The 15,761-nt window shown below is 36.8% G+C and overlaps 1 protein-coding gene across 2 annotated transcripts in view; it reads right to left on the bottom strand.

Moving 5' to 3' along the window:
- Positions 1-15,761, bottom strand: part of RSRC1 (arginine and serine rich coiled-coil 1) — a 176,065-nt gene that overhangs the window by 74,869 nt on the left and 85,435 nt on the right. For both annotated transcript variants that reach the window (XM_087740338.1, XM_087740337.1), the window contains one exon: positions 5,982-6,033. In XM_087740338.1, the coding sequence (XP_087596464.1) occupies positions 5,982-6,033 (52 nt within the window). The remainder of the gene's footprint in view (positions 1-5,981; positions 6,034-15,761) is intronic.

Here is a 15,761-nt window from a genome sequence, read left to right on the forward strand (position 1 = left end):
AGAATCCTTTGCACAAAAATGCTCTATTCTTGAATGCTCTTTCAGCAATAGATTGAAATGCAGATTCCAAAAATAGATCAGTCACTTATTTCAACTCTAGACCTTTGAAAATCCAGATCAATTGCCTTTTGTCATCGTCTTTATATGGAGAGTAAGAAATTTCTGCTTATCACCATAGAAAAACTTCCAGACTACTTTGGCAAAGCCAACAATATTGATAGCTTGAAACATCCACATGCTATTTCATATCAATACATTTACATTTTGCAATATTGATCCATATTTTAATCTTTATGAGAAAACACGGGTGCCATACAATAATTTACAGCACAAATTAACCAGCTTTAAAGCTTTGATGTTTTCTGTTAAGCTTATGGGTTTTAGCAAGGCAAGATTCGAAGCAGGACAAACTTTTTCCTTAAAATTAGCGATACGAGCAAGCAAACGTTTAACACAAAACCCCAGTTCAAATCTTCTGTGCTTCTCCGTCTCTCGGTAATGAAGTCTGGGAAAGAAATCACAGACACCCAAGTGGTTTGGCAACTGTAAGTGACAGAAGCTCAGCTAAATCCTCTGTTTACACTGGGGATTAGCCGGGTAGATTGTGCGCCGCAAACTGAGCTGTCGATGGTCAAGGGAACCTGCTCCCTGTCAGCCCGTGGGGCAGCGGCACAAAGCCCGGTCCTGGTAGGAAGTGACCCATAAACGTATCCCTACGAAGGATTTATACAAAGCCAGTCTGCCTCATAGAAACTCCATATGACCATTAACTGGCCTGCAAGGCCTGCCAGGAGGCCTAATTACAGGTCTACAGAGCCCAATAACAAAAGCTGAAGAGCTTTAGCCTAGGGATGATCTGCTTTATACTGACTTGAGAGAGTCCATATAGAGTGACAAAAAGAAAGAGGTTTAGCTTTAAAATTCTCCCAAGAGACAAAGCATTGTAGCTAAGTCTGGAAGGCCCACATGCAACATACTTCAGATAGGCTTAAACATACCACCCTCTCAAAATTAACATTCAACTATTGCCTGCTTAACATCTGCTCAAACATGGCAAGTTGCTGTGATATTGTTAGAGGATGCTAAAAAGGCTTTCTGGTATCTCAATATTAAGAAGGGTAAGTAAGTAAAGTTGCGCAAATATAAATTTATAGCTGAGACCAACATATTCTCCTGAATGACAGTTTTTATAAATAAAAAAATCAGTTGCCTTAAAAATTAAAGTGGAATGCTTCTGTATCTTCAAGTATCGCCCTGCTTAATGAGAAAAAGGTACTGACATTAATCTACACCAACAAAGAACAAAATTCTTTAACAACATGCATAGCAAAGCCAGCATGAACAAAGGACTTTGCGACAAAACTTGACAGTACTATATCACCCGCAAATAAAAATGGCCATCTTCCCCTCCTCCCCTCACAAACACAGGTGAACACTTTTTATTTTACCAGCTCTCCCACAACGAGAGACCAGAAGTCCCAATTCCCATCCCAAAAACACACCAGAAAAAAAAAAAATCCAATTAAAAAGAGTCTGGATTACTATTTGCTGTCTTTTGGCTTTCCGAGAAATCGGTTGGTTTTTCCTAAATTAATATCTAAGTTAGATTCTAAAAGCAGATTTTCCCAAGATACTAAACATCAATTCCTGCCGAGGCTGCATCTGATCAGTTGGCCATTGGACCTACCTTCCCTCAAATCAAGCATCTCTGGTGATGAAGAAAGCAGCACAGAGCAAAGGGAACACAGTAACGTATAGTTAACTTTTTTAAACTATGGCTGTTGTACTAGAACAGGACTTGGAAAAGCTGACATACTGAAAGCACTTTCAAAACCTATATTCTGTAAATCCGTAACATTACCAGTGTATTTCAATACACCACTTTCTCTTGCTTAAAAAGCCACAGGGATAAAGCCACATAATTTCCATGTCAATAGGCTGATGCAAAGCAAAAAATTACACACACAAACATCTTCAGATTGAGAAGACAACTCTAATGTGTAAATACTTCACTGAAACACCAGAAGAAGAATAAAGCAAAACAAGGACTATCTAAACCTTTTTGTACCTAAATTCTTTTGGAAATCAAACCCTTTATAAAGTGGCTCTTGTCTGTAGCTAATGCTGTTGTCTGCAGTACTTGGCATGAAAGCAGGGTTAGCTGTTTTACTAGCCTAACGCACATGAGCAGAGCGCAACCAGCTCTTGGACTGACATTTCCTATGCCTGGAGAAAGGTTGGGAATTCCTGCTTTGAAATTTGAACAAAATATCCTCAGACATTCTGCTCTCTGACAAAGCAACAGCCCAAATGCATTCTCTTAAAAAATATGCATGTGTATTGCATACGAATATACATTCCTGTGCCCAACTTGAAGAAAGTACCTGAACTCAAACCCTGACATCAAAACAGTTTTTCCTCAATTCTATACATGTTCCAGGTACTGAGAGAAGTTTGATATGAGACAGTAATCAATGATAAAGAATTGCTTCCGAACAGGCTCGGGCAGCACGACTCTTCGTGTCCACGCACAGGCTGGAGGAGAGGGCAGGCAGCGCCGGCAGGGCAGGATTCCCAGCACAGAGCCAGCCCGCGGCAGTTACCTGCCACCGCTCCTTATCTGTGTTTAATTAGTCCACGTAAGTCACTAAAGCTACATCCTAATATCATTTCCAGCACAGACAAATGTGATAAAAATTAACTTCTCCAGTTCAGCAGGGACATGTTGCAAAGCTGTATCATTACTTACGGGCAATTTATTTTCTCAAAATAACGTCCAAGAGCACACACATTCAATTTTTCCACACGTACATGACCAACTTATATCCCAGTCTCTCTTCCCTTTTTCGATACGCTGCTTTAATCTACAGTAGCAGCACTGACAAAGGATACATTGGAAGTTAGACCGTTTGAAGGGGCTGAACAAAAGGGAAATTTAGACAGTAAAATAAAGAAATTAAATTTGAAACATCATGATGTTATGGTGGATAGCAAATTCTAAAGTCAAGTATTAGATAAATGTATTGCTGAGAAAGGCTGTAAGCAAACTTCAAAACCCACCGTTAGCTTGAATTTAAAGTCAGACTGCTCTTACAGCAAACACTGGTATTTTGTAGACAAACTAGCTTCAGTTTATGCACATTAACATTTAATATATGTTGTCCCCTTACACAGTTAGGTATTGTTTGCTATATTTGTGTTATGTTTATCCAAAGGCATTTCCAGTATATTAAGAACAAAAAAATTTGCTACGTAAGCAAAGTGAATTTTCTCTAGGTTAACTCTTTCAAAGTACAGTAAGATATGAAAATCTTCAGAATGAAATGAAGAAATATATTTGAATCTAGACAATATAAGAAAATGCTGTATTATCTTGGGAGATGGGATATTAATGGCATGAAAATGGCAGGGAAAGGGGAATGGAAATGCCAGCGTAATAGCATGTCGATAGAGATGAACAACGAAGGGACCTTCCCATACGCCTCTCCAACACTCGTCAGTAACTTTGAGTGGTTGCAGAACGTAAGACTGTTTTGTTTGTCCAACCCATAGAGGAGTACAGTGTCATTACCAACCATTAAAATGTAGATAATACATTTTGAATAAAGCACAGCATTTTTCCCCACTTGGTGGGACTGGAGCAATTCCTATAACGTGTACAGCCAGATATTCTACAAGTTAACTCACAAGTTTGGGATGGATCCTCTATTGCACACTACATACGCAAACAGCAGCTTTGTTCATCATTACTAAAGTACAGATTTAAATTTACATTACATTCAATTAAGTCATACAACATCATGCTACAACAGCAACAATTAACCTGTTGATTGTAAACTCCTTGAAAAGCTGCTCAGCAACGGTCTAACGAAGATTTCTTTTCATTTTTTTAAACTTAAAGGTGAAAAAGTGCTCATTTTGCAGTGAGTAAACACAGAAAAAGATATTGAAACAACATTATTAACATTTCCAACATTCCTCTCACACCAATTTAATAAAAATTCAATTTAATTGATTGAATACAGGACTGGGGGAAGAAGGTGGGGGAATGATCTCATAAACGCCTGAGCTTACCAACACTTAAATAAAGCCAGGAAAGAACTTCTTTCTGTATTTCGGATGGTAAGAGAAACAAAGAGATTAACTCTCTTGAGTTATTTATGAACAGCTTGCAGCTTCAATCTAGGTTTCAGACTTCAATTGTGAATATTTAAATTTAACAATGTCACAGACCTTTTATATGTTTTTAGAAATTTCTGGGACCCAGGTCATGATGATATACAACCCATTGGTATCTTTTATACATTTCCCAGGTGTTAAATTAAAAAATGAGGTGTGATAGATGTGAGCAGTATACACAAATTGTGCTTTTTTAGGTCAGTGCTGTCACATCTATTTTATAATTATATGCTTCAAAGATTTATTAAAAGTTATGGAGAACAATGAATGCATTTGAAGCTATACAATACAAAAGGCTAGATGCATTTTTGGAAAAAGAAAAAAAAAAAGTCAGCAATGTGAGAAGATGGGTATTCCTTAAAACAGAAGGCTTACCATAAGGGGAAAAAATAAAAAATGGTATTTCTTGGAAATTGCTGTTTATAGGTTAAAAATACATGTATGAGAGATGAAAGCTTAACTAAAGACAAATATGTATGCAAAAATGCATATGAAATACTGAAAATTTGCCTTTTTGCCTGACAAACTGACAAATTTTTAATGGCAAAATTAAAATAAGATATAGAAATTAATTAGGATTACAAACCTTAACATAGACTACCACTTTGGAGCATTAAATTGTTATTGTAATAATCTAAAGACAAATGGAAGTACCTAAAGAACATGCAGTATGTTACATCTAAGTATCATTATTCATTTATAAATTTATCATCATTACCACAATCCCACCACAGTGTAAGGTTCTTGGGTCATGTTTTCACACACGTGGTATAAGTGCATCAAAACCTATGCAGCTCTTCTAAATAACCATTTGGAGACTGAGTAAAGAGAGGACAAAAACCTCTGCATCAAACCCTGTGAAGAGCGGGGTGTCCTGCCACACCATGCCACCGTGAGGGCGTGCAACCTGCAAGGTGGCAAGGAGCAAAATGGGACCTCGGTCTAAGTTACACCACAGGACAAACCCACAGCAACTTCCACTGGGCAAAACCTGAAAAGTGCATGTCAAAGCTGTGTACTGAACACTATTGGATTAGGGAAAAAACAAAACAAAAACAAATCAAAGAAGTGGAACTCCTGTCCATTTGGGAAGATGTACGTCTCTGAGTTTTTAATGTGGACTTAGGTACAACATTTGCAAAAAAGGCAGGATAAAAGGAATGATCTTCTCATCTTTGGTACAACAGGACAAGAATTTCCTTAAAGTTTTAAGCCTGCCATGAAACTACAGGATTTCTCCAATTGTTATTGAAATTAAAGGTTCCAAAATTAAAAATAGTTACAAAGATACGCATCTTGCTTTCCTTCTTACTAGTGCTAGACTAAATAGGAATGTTTTTCCCTGTAGAGAACTAGTGTGTAGATCAGCCTCTTGATCTGAGCCTTTTGGAAAGCTTGCTACATATTTCTGCTACCACTTCAAATAAATAAACATATACATGCACTAATTCAGTTCATTACTAAAAAATAAAGAAACAAGAACAATTTTTTGAGAGCACAGAAAAAAGCCTCATTAGCAACAGCAGCAAGAGGACAAACACATGAAGTCTGAGCACTGGTTCTCCAACAGCAAACAAAAATTACTTATTTTTATCTCCTTAAAGGAATTTACTAAGCGCCAAGGAGGATGCACACCAGTTTCATCTTAACCAGAAACTGAAGCAAGCTATGGAGAAAGACTTAGCATTTGCCAAACAGAAAAGGATAAAATTACTATCTTGATCGGTTTCATTTTTCTGATATTACAAAAGTTAAATACATTTTTGAAGAATATAATTTTTACTTGTAATAGCAACACTTACCAGCTGCCTCAAGAACCAGCTGTAATCTAGCTTTGGCCTGTTCAGCAGGAGTCTGAAAAGAGAGGATTTATAAATCTTCATAAATGCACATTCAACACGCAAGGTCACACATTCCCAACTATGGCACCGCCATCACCAGCGGTGAGCTCTCACCTCCGCGAGTGACTCAGTCGTATATGCCATCCAAAGAAACTTCCAGATTGAAATAAGTACTATCTTATTTGAGTTAGAAACTATAATGTAGACTGTCAGAATTGACAGAAAATACAATCCCAGTCAGGTAGCGCTGTGGCACCCTGACCAACCTGAGCACCCACAGCCACGGCCAGGCTGAAGCCCACCTCCAGCTCCTTTCTCAGTCCTCCTACAGCAAACCCTCCCCGGCTCCTTGGTGACCCCATGACACAAAAATATATGCCTACACAAGCATGCTCAAAATCTGGTTTTAGTATGATTAATATGGCGAGTTTTTCCACACTTCTGTTATCTGTTTTGATTTTTTCCTCTCCTTAAGGTATTTCTTCACATCTGTTGGGTTGAGGAACATATTGTTGGCTGTGTACCCACTATGCTAATTATTCCAAGTGATGTTTTACTGTGTCCAATGTGCTTGCCATCCCTCTAATTTTGAAGCCACTCAAACGTTTTCACAGTTAAATTTATACACAAACCACATTTGTCATGGAGTTCAGAAGTTGATTATTTCTGCAAGCATCTGAAAAGTTTGGAAGGTTTCTGCTCTGTACTAAAAACCAAAACATGATGGAAATTTTTGATGTCATTGGTCAGCTTTGAAAACTCTTCTAGGCAGATATTGCTACTGGCACATTTTTTCTGATAATCAGTCTAAGTTTGCATCCCTCCAGTTTCACCCCATTAGCCAGACAAATATCGATCAAGGTAATCAGGCAAAGCTCTTCGCTATGAATGTCCCAACTGATGATGCTCTGTAGGGCAAAAGAGTTAGCTTTTCTCAAAATCTCTTTCAACCAAAGATATCTTAGATTGCACTGTGCATGATATCACAGATTACAGCATGATTGAGATCGTATTACTATAAAATATAAACTGTATAAAATGGCCTTATATTCTAAAAAATGCCCTGTCATAATTTGAGAGAGTGAGAGCTTAGAAAGTTTCTAGTTTGAGTATGTCTAAATCTGTGTGCAGAAGCACACACATTCTTCTCCTAATGAGAAAACCATTTTCTGCTTTTTAGGGGTTTATTTCTCTTTATTTATTTATTAATCCTTTGTTTTACATTATCTCCACACCTATTAAGAGAGGTTAACTGATGGCAAAGAACAATCAAATTTCTACTACAAGAATTTACAGGCTGCTCCTTTCATTAGCATGCAATACGAAAGATGTTACATTAATCCACAGATTAATTCCTGAAAAAGGAAATTTAAATGAAGATCCAGATTTTAGTTGTATAGAGGTCTAATATTTTTTAGGTTAGAATTTTGCTAGCTGTTTGCACAAACCCAAAATTATCAGGCAAAATTTATTATCGTAACTAGTATACCAATGCTACCATTACTGTTGACCACTAATCTTGGTGGCAGCAAGAAAAATCTTGAAACTTGTTGCAAAAATATCTTCAAATTTCTTCCTCTTGCAATGAACTAATTATTACAATATGTTTTGGCATATTAAATATGTCACTAGAGGAAAGAAAGAAGAGGAAGAAAAGGATCTGCTTTCCTTCCAGAACAAACTTGCCCAACTTACTAAGTTTCAGAAAAGCTATACTTGGGTTTGTGGTTTTTCCATTCCTATGACAACTTTAGATATAAAAGAAAAAAATCTCCAGGGTTACTTTAGTATGGCAAAATATTGCAGTACAATTTAGCAGAGAAGGAAAAGTGTTTGGTGTAAAAATACCACCTGCGCTCACATCTTCACATGAACAGTCCAAGTGTCTGTGCAACCCCACCTATCAGTTGGGTTCTGGCATCCAGTAACACTTAGAGTACATTAAATCACTTTCCTATATTTGTTTTGTCCATTCTGTAACAAAGTGTTTGATTAACTTAACTGATCCACCACCCTGTCTAGGCCACAGTGCATTCCCACAGCCTGAGCAGTTTGCACAAGCATCCTCCCAGGCCGCGACTGACTCCTACGGGCTGCCCAACGCAGGCAGCAACACAAGCCGACACATTTCTAAAGCAGCTTTTTTCGGTAAGACTCAAGTGTGTCTCAAATGCTATGGGACCGGTTGTGTTAAGAGAGGTAATTTTCTATTCTTACAGCAGTTATCCAGTTAGATATTTGACAAAAATGCCTGGATCTCTCAAATAAAAGGATGTCTTTTTGGCCATGGAACAGTCTGTTTAGCACTACAGACTAGAGAAAGGGATGTTTCACTGATGTTATTTCCATATTCAAAGCCTAAAGTGGCAACATCTAGCACCACCACAGCAACAATAACTCCTGGAAAGAGCAAATATTAAACCAGGCTCCAGATGGAGGAGAAGGGAAAGCAATGAGCAGCAGCACAAGTGACGCCTCCCAGCACTAACCGTGAAGCTCCGTCAATACTGACACAACTGCTCCCCCTGCTCTGAAATGCTCCACACAGCTGAAAATGCCTTTTCCCACCCCTCTCATGTACATATGAATGTAGCCTGTTGGTATAACGTAGGCTAGACTAATATTCTTCTTTTACTAAGCAATATCCCACTGGAAACTGCACACACAGTTGCTTTGCAGGTGTCTTCTCCTTTGCCCTGACCACAGCCCTAGCACTAACTGATACCCAGTTGCTTCATGGACATTGGTATACCCACGGGAGAACATGGTATAGATGCCTTTCTATTATCAATCAATATGCCCTGAACAACTAATGGATGAAGGGTTCTTAAATAAAGGTTACTAGCTTGGCTCCAGAAAGCATTTGTCCAGCTGGTGGATGAGGCCAACACTCTGAGAAAATGGACAGAGATTAATTCATCTGAAAATCACAGTTAGATCCCTAAACAAGCCGTTAGCAATGTGTGAGAAAGACCAACTACTGTAGGTTAGTATTGATTTAGAAGACCATTAAATGACAAAATTCAGAAAGGCCCTCAGGAAACTTAAAAACAGTGAAATGATCGGTGTAGGAAACATTGGCAGAGTGATGTCTAGCACAAGTTGCAAAGCAAACCCTCATACTTTCCTTACGGTCTTAAGCATAACACAGAAGGAAAAGAATTCAAAACGGTGTTAAAAAAAAAATGGTACCGAGTATTTATAGTACCAGCTGATGAAGGGGACCACTAACTGTAAAAGCAGGAAAGGAATTCCCTAACAGGCATATTGTAAAATGACACGAGGCATGTCAAGCATCCCTCACGACTAATTGCACCTATGTCAAAAGTGTCTGGTAACACTGGAATTATGCTTTAGAAAACTATGGTATTTTACAGGATACCATAAAACAGTAATATCCATGTGATTAATAATTGTTATCAGTATCTCAAGCAAAAATTCGATTATATGTATTCAGTTTTTAATGCAAGCTTTTTTAAGAAGATGTGGCACATCTTTCTGAACTTGTATTTCTTTGCAGTATGTCTACTGCATTACATTGCTACTGCTTTCATAAATAGTAGCTTTTAAAATGAAACTGCACTAAAAACAGTGTCTTATAACTTTAAATTTGGTGCTTTTTGTGTAAAAAAACACACACACAAGTTGCTAGCTACTAGTAGGTACAGGGAGCAAGTGATATGCTTGATAGGCAGCTTCAGACATGTCATCAATATCATGTTTTGCTTTCAAAATATTCAACTGCAAGGGGGCCCCAGCTTTTAAATTTTACCAAAATAATTAATAGCTTGGAAACAAATGTTTCAATTCAGCTACTAGATCTTATTTTTTAAAATCTTCCTGCTACTTGTGATGCACGATAAAAAATTTTGACTGAGAAAACAATATTAAAGTGAAAATACGCTTCAGAAAATTGAGGAAAAATTTTGAGAAACATTAAGTTTAAAAAGAGAGTCCAAACTTCCATTTGAACTAATGACTGTGATTATCGTTAAGTAGTGCATGTGGCTCTCATCAGTACTGGAAAACATTACACTATCACAAGATTCAAGCAGTTAATGATGCTGCAGTGTTCTGAGTTGCAACGCTCTTACCTAATTTTTATGAATATACAATTTTCATATAGAATATGTCACTGATGTTTACTGTCTGTGCTAAAACTGGACATGTTCAGTTCCTCCTATTGATCACTGAAGATTATACAGTTGAGTATAATTTAACTACAGGACTTTTCTCTCTTATAACATCTCTATAAAAGCCTAACAAACCTTAGTGTGATAGTGATCAGTTTTCATGTATTTCACACAAATGTTTTATCTTCACATTTGATAAAGACAAAAATAGCAGTCCTTAAGCCTTCTACACCTCTACTCAGAGATGAGTGACAGCCCCCGAGTGCAGTGCTTCCCACAGCAAACACGATCGACATTCCTTAGCTTAGACACACGTGCTGCCTGAAATTATAATTCAATGTTCTACTTGCAGAGAGGACGTAGGATATCAAATCTGTTTAACAAAAATAGTCAAATTCGTAATTTAAAAAGATTTTCCACTTAATGATAAAACCAGAATTTCCTACAGGCATTATATTATATTAAAAAGCTGTAGATCTCCTAACTTTGTAAGCTAGTTTGTTTATACCAGTTGAAATGTCTTAATGTTACTCCTCCCCCTGCCCCTGAAGAAAAGGTGTGTGGCCAGGTTTTGGCCTGAAGATGACTCATGGCCAAATGTCATTATAACAGTGGCAATATCGTATGTTCCTGCTCACGTTTTGGGGATGATATTAGCACATCCACATATTGCAATTGAAAACAGAATATGAATTGTTGGTATGTCAAATACAGATCTCCTCAGCAAGAAGTCTTTTCCCCAGGTTCAAATTTCTCAAGGCAAACGCCTTCAGTAAAATTACAGTTTAAAAAACAAAATCAAAACAATACCCAAAGGACTCAGGAAATAAACACTAATTAAGTAACCCTATATATGATTTTGAAAGCTCAAATCCATCTTCCCCTTTTAACTCCAGCCTATCATCAGTTTCCTGGGGACATTTATCTAACCTTTCCTGATGCCCGATGAGCTCAAAAAAAGGTTAAGAAAAAGCATAATGAGAAAAAGGGAGAACAAAACACTAAGTTTCCTAGCTGTCTGAAGAGACAGCTATCCAAAACTACTGGGAACACTTCCAAAGTGGGTCAGAAACCTAAAGCAAATGTTGTTTGCAATGAATTCCAGAAAAAGAAAAGTTAGCAAGGCTGAGAATAGAAGAGAAATTCCCCAGCGTTATTGCAACCACGACTCTTCTAGAGGCTTTATCAAGTGATTCTGTTTGTATGTTCTTCTCAGGCTTGTTTTTCACTCAAAAACAGAGGAACTGTACAGAAAAAAAAATTGAAGCTAATCAACTCTTCGTGCAATTCAGGAAATGCCTGGGGCTGCAGACTTCTTACCTGCAAATCCTTAATTGTTTCAGATTCTAGATTGCAGGTGGAAGGCAGCCACACATGGATGGTGGGAAAAGACAGGAGGCAGCAGCCACGGTGGGCTGGCAGAGCAACGGAGAACTGCCCAAGGGAGGACGTTGGGTTGGGATGTCCGGGGCTCAGTGGCCTAAAGTTACAGAAGTAGACTGGCATTCAGTGGAGCAAAGCGTAAGACAACATTGTGGTTAGTGGGATGAAGAGGAGAATCATTTTGCAGGGATAAAGACAGCTATTAAATGGATGGAGTTCATACAGATAAACAAAAGGCTCCATTCAGAGCAAAGGGAAAAGTGATCATGTTAATATACTGTCTAAATGGCACCTTCACTGAAAAAACAACCAAATTTCATGAGTCTATTCAATCTCCTCAAATACACTGATACAGTAGCTTGGAAAGGCAAGCTGATGTTTCCGTTGAAGTGCCAAAAGCTTTTTAATTAAAAGTCCTGCATAAGAAAAGTAATCAAGACACAAAATAACCAAAGACCACTTCTCCCAGGTATTAGCAATTTCTACTTATTCTGTATTAAAATGCAGACTGGTTTTACAGCTTCAGTAGGGATCTGGGAAAGACGCTGAATGATGGCATTCCATCACATTTACAGGTAAATACAGTATTTAGGGGTAGAGAAGACTGACAGGCTTAACCAGATCAAGTGATAACAGCAGCACAGAACAGGATAAAATGTAATGCTGATAAATACAGGGTAATGCACATTGGGGAGAACTTCTCATCTACCTTACTGCCTTCTCAAAGACAAGTATCAATTCAGGAAAAAACAGTTTAGCATCATTGTGGACAGCTTAAGAGACCTCAATGTATATCAGGAATGAGAAAAGACAAGGAAGAAATGATAAAAATTAAACAAAGGAGATAGATATATAATTTCACTTTAATATATTCTGTAAGTCAGTGGCCTGCCTTCACCTGAAATATTATACATCCCAATTCTAGTAAGTCTATCTCAACAGGAAAAAAAGCAACCAAGAACCCTAACTCCAGCTATCTTTTAAATGGAGTTTGATCAAATTATGGAAAAGATTATGTGACGTTTGTTTAGCATAGGAATAGTTGGTTTCCTTTTCAGTCATTTATTCCTCATTAGGAGATTAAAAAAAAATACCAACGAAAGTGAAAATAAAGAACTTATTTGTATTAGAGAATACTTCACAGGAGCATAAAATATAAAAAAAAACCAAACCAAACAAACAAAAAACCACCAAAGGAGATTGAGAAATTGTAATTGTCATCTTCTTACAGGAGCCAGAGCAAACAGAATGAATTTGAGGGTGGCAAATTCAAAATTGACAGAGGAACATTTTTTCACAGAAAAAAAAAAATCCCAGAGAAGAATTCATAATATGAATTAATAACACAGAAACATAATAAGCATATGCGGCATTATTTGAATTAAACCCTTACATTTCCAGACATAAATCAGCTTAAATGATTGGATGTTAAAATGATATTTATGTCTAATTCAGTGTTTCTTCTCTGATACAATCAACCAGTAATACACTCAGATATAGGTCAGGACACTGGTCCTACCACAGCCTAATATAGATCTACCTGTTCCAAAAAACTGAACATTTGAGAAACTGTGGAAATGTATAAATTGGGACAACGTACCCAGTAGGAGAGGGTACTGATTCTGTTCACTTTACAAACAAGCAAGATTTTTCCCAGTTTGCTTCCTACCCAGAACTATCTTGCTATTACATACAATGGAGAAAGGAGAATTTGTTTTTTCTACTATCCAGCTGATATACTAGCTGTATGAAAGTGTTCAGCAGCTAAAAATGAAACACACAAAAATTATATTATATTGACACAGCAGTTTTACACTGCTACTACAGAGGATGAAATTGGGGAAAGAAAAGGGAAAAAAAAATCTGAGGAATTGTCAGGCTGTTTACAGTCTCCAAGAAGCACAGCAGACATAGATATAGATACTAATAGATACTATAGACATAGATATATCTATAGATATCTATATCTATAGATATAGATAGTATAGACAAACTATAGATACTAATAAGCAGGAATATTTTTTTTATTGCAAAATCCCTGGTATTTTCTTACATTAGATAAATAGCCTGAACAGGAACAGAAAACATTTTAAGCTCAAGAAACAGTTTATACTCCATTTCCTAAAAATTTTATACTTACTATGGACCTCCCATCAACTAGCCATGGTTTAATGCAAATTACTACAATGTTCCATTACAGCATTGAAATAGAGCAGAGCATAACAAACATTCTGATCTTAAATGTTGTCAGACCTATACAATTATCAAAGCATGATATACATGAATTGTAAGTGGAGAAAAATCACATAAAGTGTGGAATAATAGCGCTATCTGTCCATCAAACACCCAGATGCTTTTGGCACTTCCATACAAAAAAATGAAGCCAGCATCAGCAACATACTAACTAGGAAAGGGCAATCATTATCCAAAAAAACAGAAGAGGAGCCAGAAAAGTCATTTTTCCCTTTAATGTATGTGAAGGCCACAGAAAGAATATGAGTAATGATGAAGTGAAAAGCACAGCTTAACTAGCAAGAGAGACACCACACTAAAGAGATAATCAAGCGGTATCTGTTTATGGAAGAAGGCTCTCCCAGCCATAGCCAGGAAAAAATAGCTGTACCTTGACAGAAAGGTCTGGAAAACTTTTCCAAGCTGTACTGATAGACCTGTTCAGTCCTGCTCCTCCAAGATTGCTGATTGATCAAAATTGGGAAGGAAAGATAACAAAAGGGAATGATATGGCCCAATCATTAAAATTCAGACCCCAGAGAGGAAAGACAAAATTGTTGGCATAACTATAAAGTCACAGCTATAAAGCTGCTAAACAACTTAATGGAACGTTAGAATTTTCTGCTAAAATACAAAAGAGTATTTTGACTACATGCTTTTCGTCCAACTGAATTTTCATACAAAACTGAGATCAAAGGGGAAAACACATTATATTGTCCCTAAACATAACAGGCACTTTGACATGTGCCATATCTCAGAAGCATAGGATTCAGAAAATCCTTTTCCCTTCTATCATCCAGGACATAAATGGTCATTAAAGCATTTTGGATTTGTTAACTTTAATCACAGATTCTTACATACACTCCACTTAACTAGGCTTTTCTTCCGAGAGAGACATGGGTCTCCCCAGCATCTTCAGAGAACCATTACACACAAGGTGGTCAGGAAAAATTGGATCTTACTTTAGAATACTACCAAATCAAAATTTGAGAAGTAAGTAACAATGGCTTACTGGAACAAAATCAAAGGCAGAAAGCAATGTCTGTGGCAAATAGCCCTGTATAGCTCAAACACGTGTCAGTGATTTTCATTCAGCATTCCAATCATTTTGCATATTGCTGTAGCAAGTGCTCCTTTAAAGGACCGTAAAATATAATATATTAATTTCAGTGAAAATTATTGAGAAACAGCAAGGAAAATTGTCTTCATATTGGAAGTGAATACAAAAAATGGATTAACTAGCCATCAGAAACATAGAGTTGTAAATAAGATTAAAAAAACAAACAAAAAAAACCCACATCAAATCCAGGTCTTTTAAAAAGGAAAAATTACTGAAAATGTTAACTTTACACAGCCATAAACTCTGCATGACTTTAATAAGAGAGAAAATATAGATAATACTGTATCCAGATACATACTAAAGGCTAAAAAATTACCATCCACCCATTTATTTACTAGCAGCCAAGAATATCATCTGTTGTATTTACATTTTCATGGAAATACAATAACAATCACAAAAAAATTGCATGTGTTGATAAATAGAAGAGTTTACAGAATAGAGACTTTTGCATCAACATCTTCTTCTGGTTATTATTCTACAAATTCATGTATTTCATAACATACCCTTTAAAATTATTCGGATTACAAATCTTTGAGCTGAATTTGAACTAAGAAAGAGAATCCTTTCGAGCATTATAGGGTAAGTGCTAATCCAAAATTAAAGGTAGCAAAGGTAGCAGTGACCTCCACTGCTTTAAAAAATGATAAGGTTGTTAATATTTAGCTTCTAAATATGGATTTCCATTTATCTTTTATCACTGTTTTATATTCCTCATACATTATGTTACAAAAAAAGTAGTGTGTATATATAAAAATAGTATCAGATAAATCCAGGTTCTGAAAAGAAATTTTTTAACTAACACATTATAAACTGCTCTACAGACAGCTACAGCTGAAGTTGGACTGACTAGAAACAAAGGAGCACACAACAACA

Source organism: Nipponia nippon, unplaced genomic scaffold, assembly GCF_047370975.1.
Source record: "Nipponia nippon isolate SJK-2023a ecotype South Korea unplaced genomic scaffold, ASM4737097v1 scaffold_7, whole genome shotgun sequence".
NCBI lineage: Eukaryota > Metazoa > Chordata > Aves > Pelecaniformes > Threskiornithidae > Nipponia > Nipponia nippon.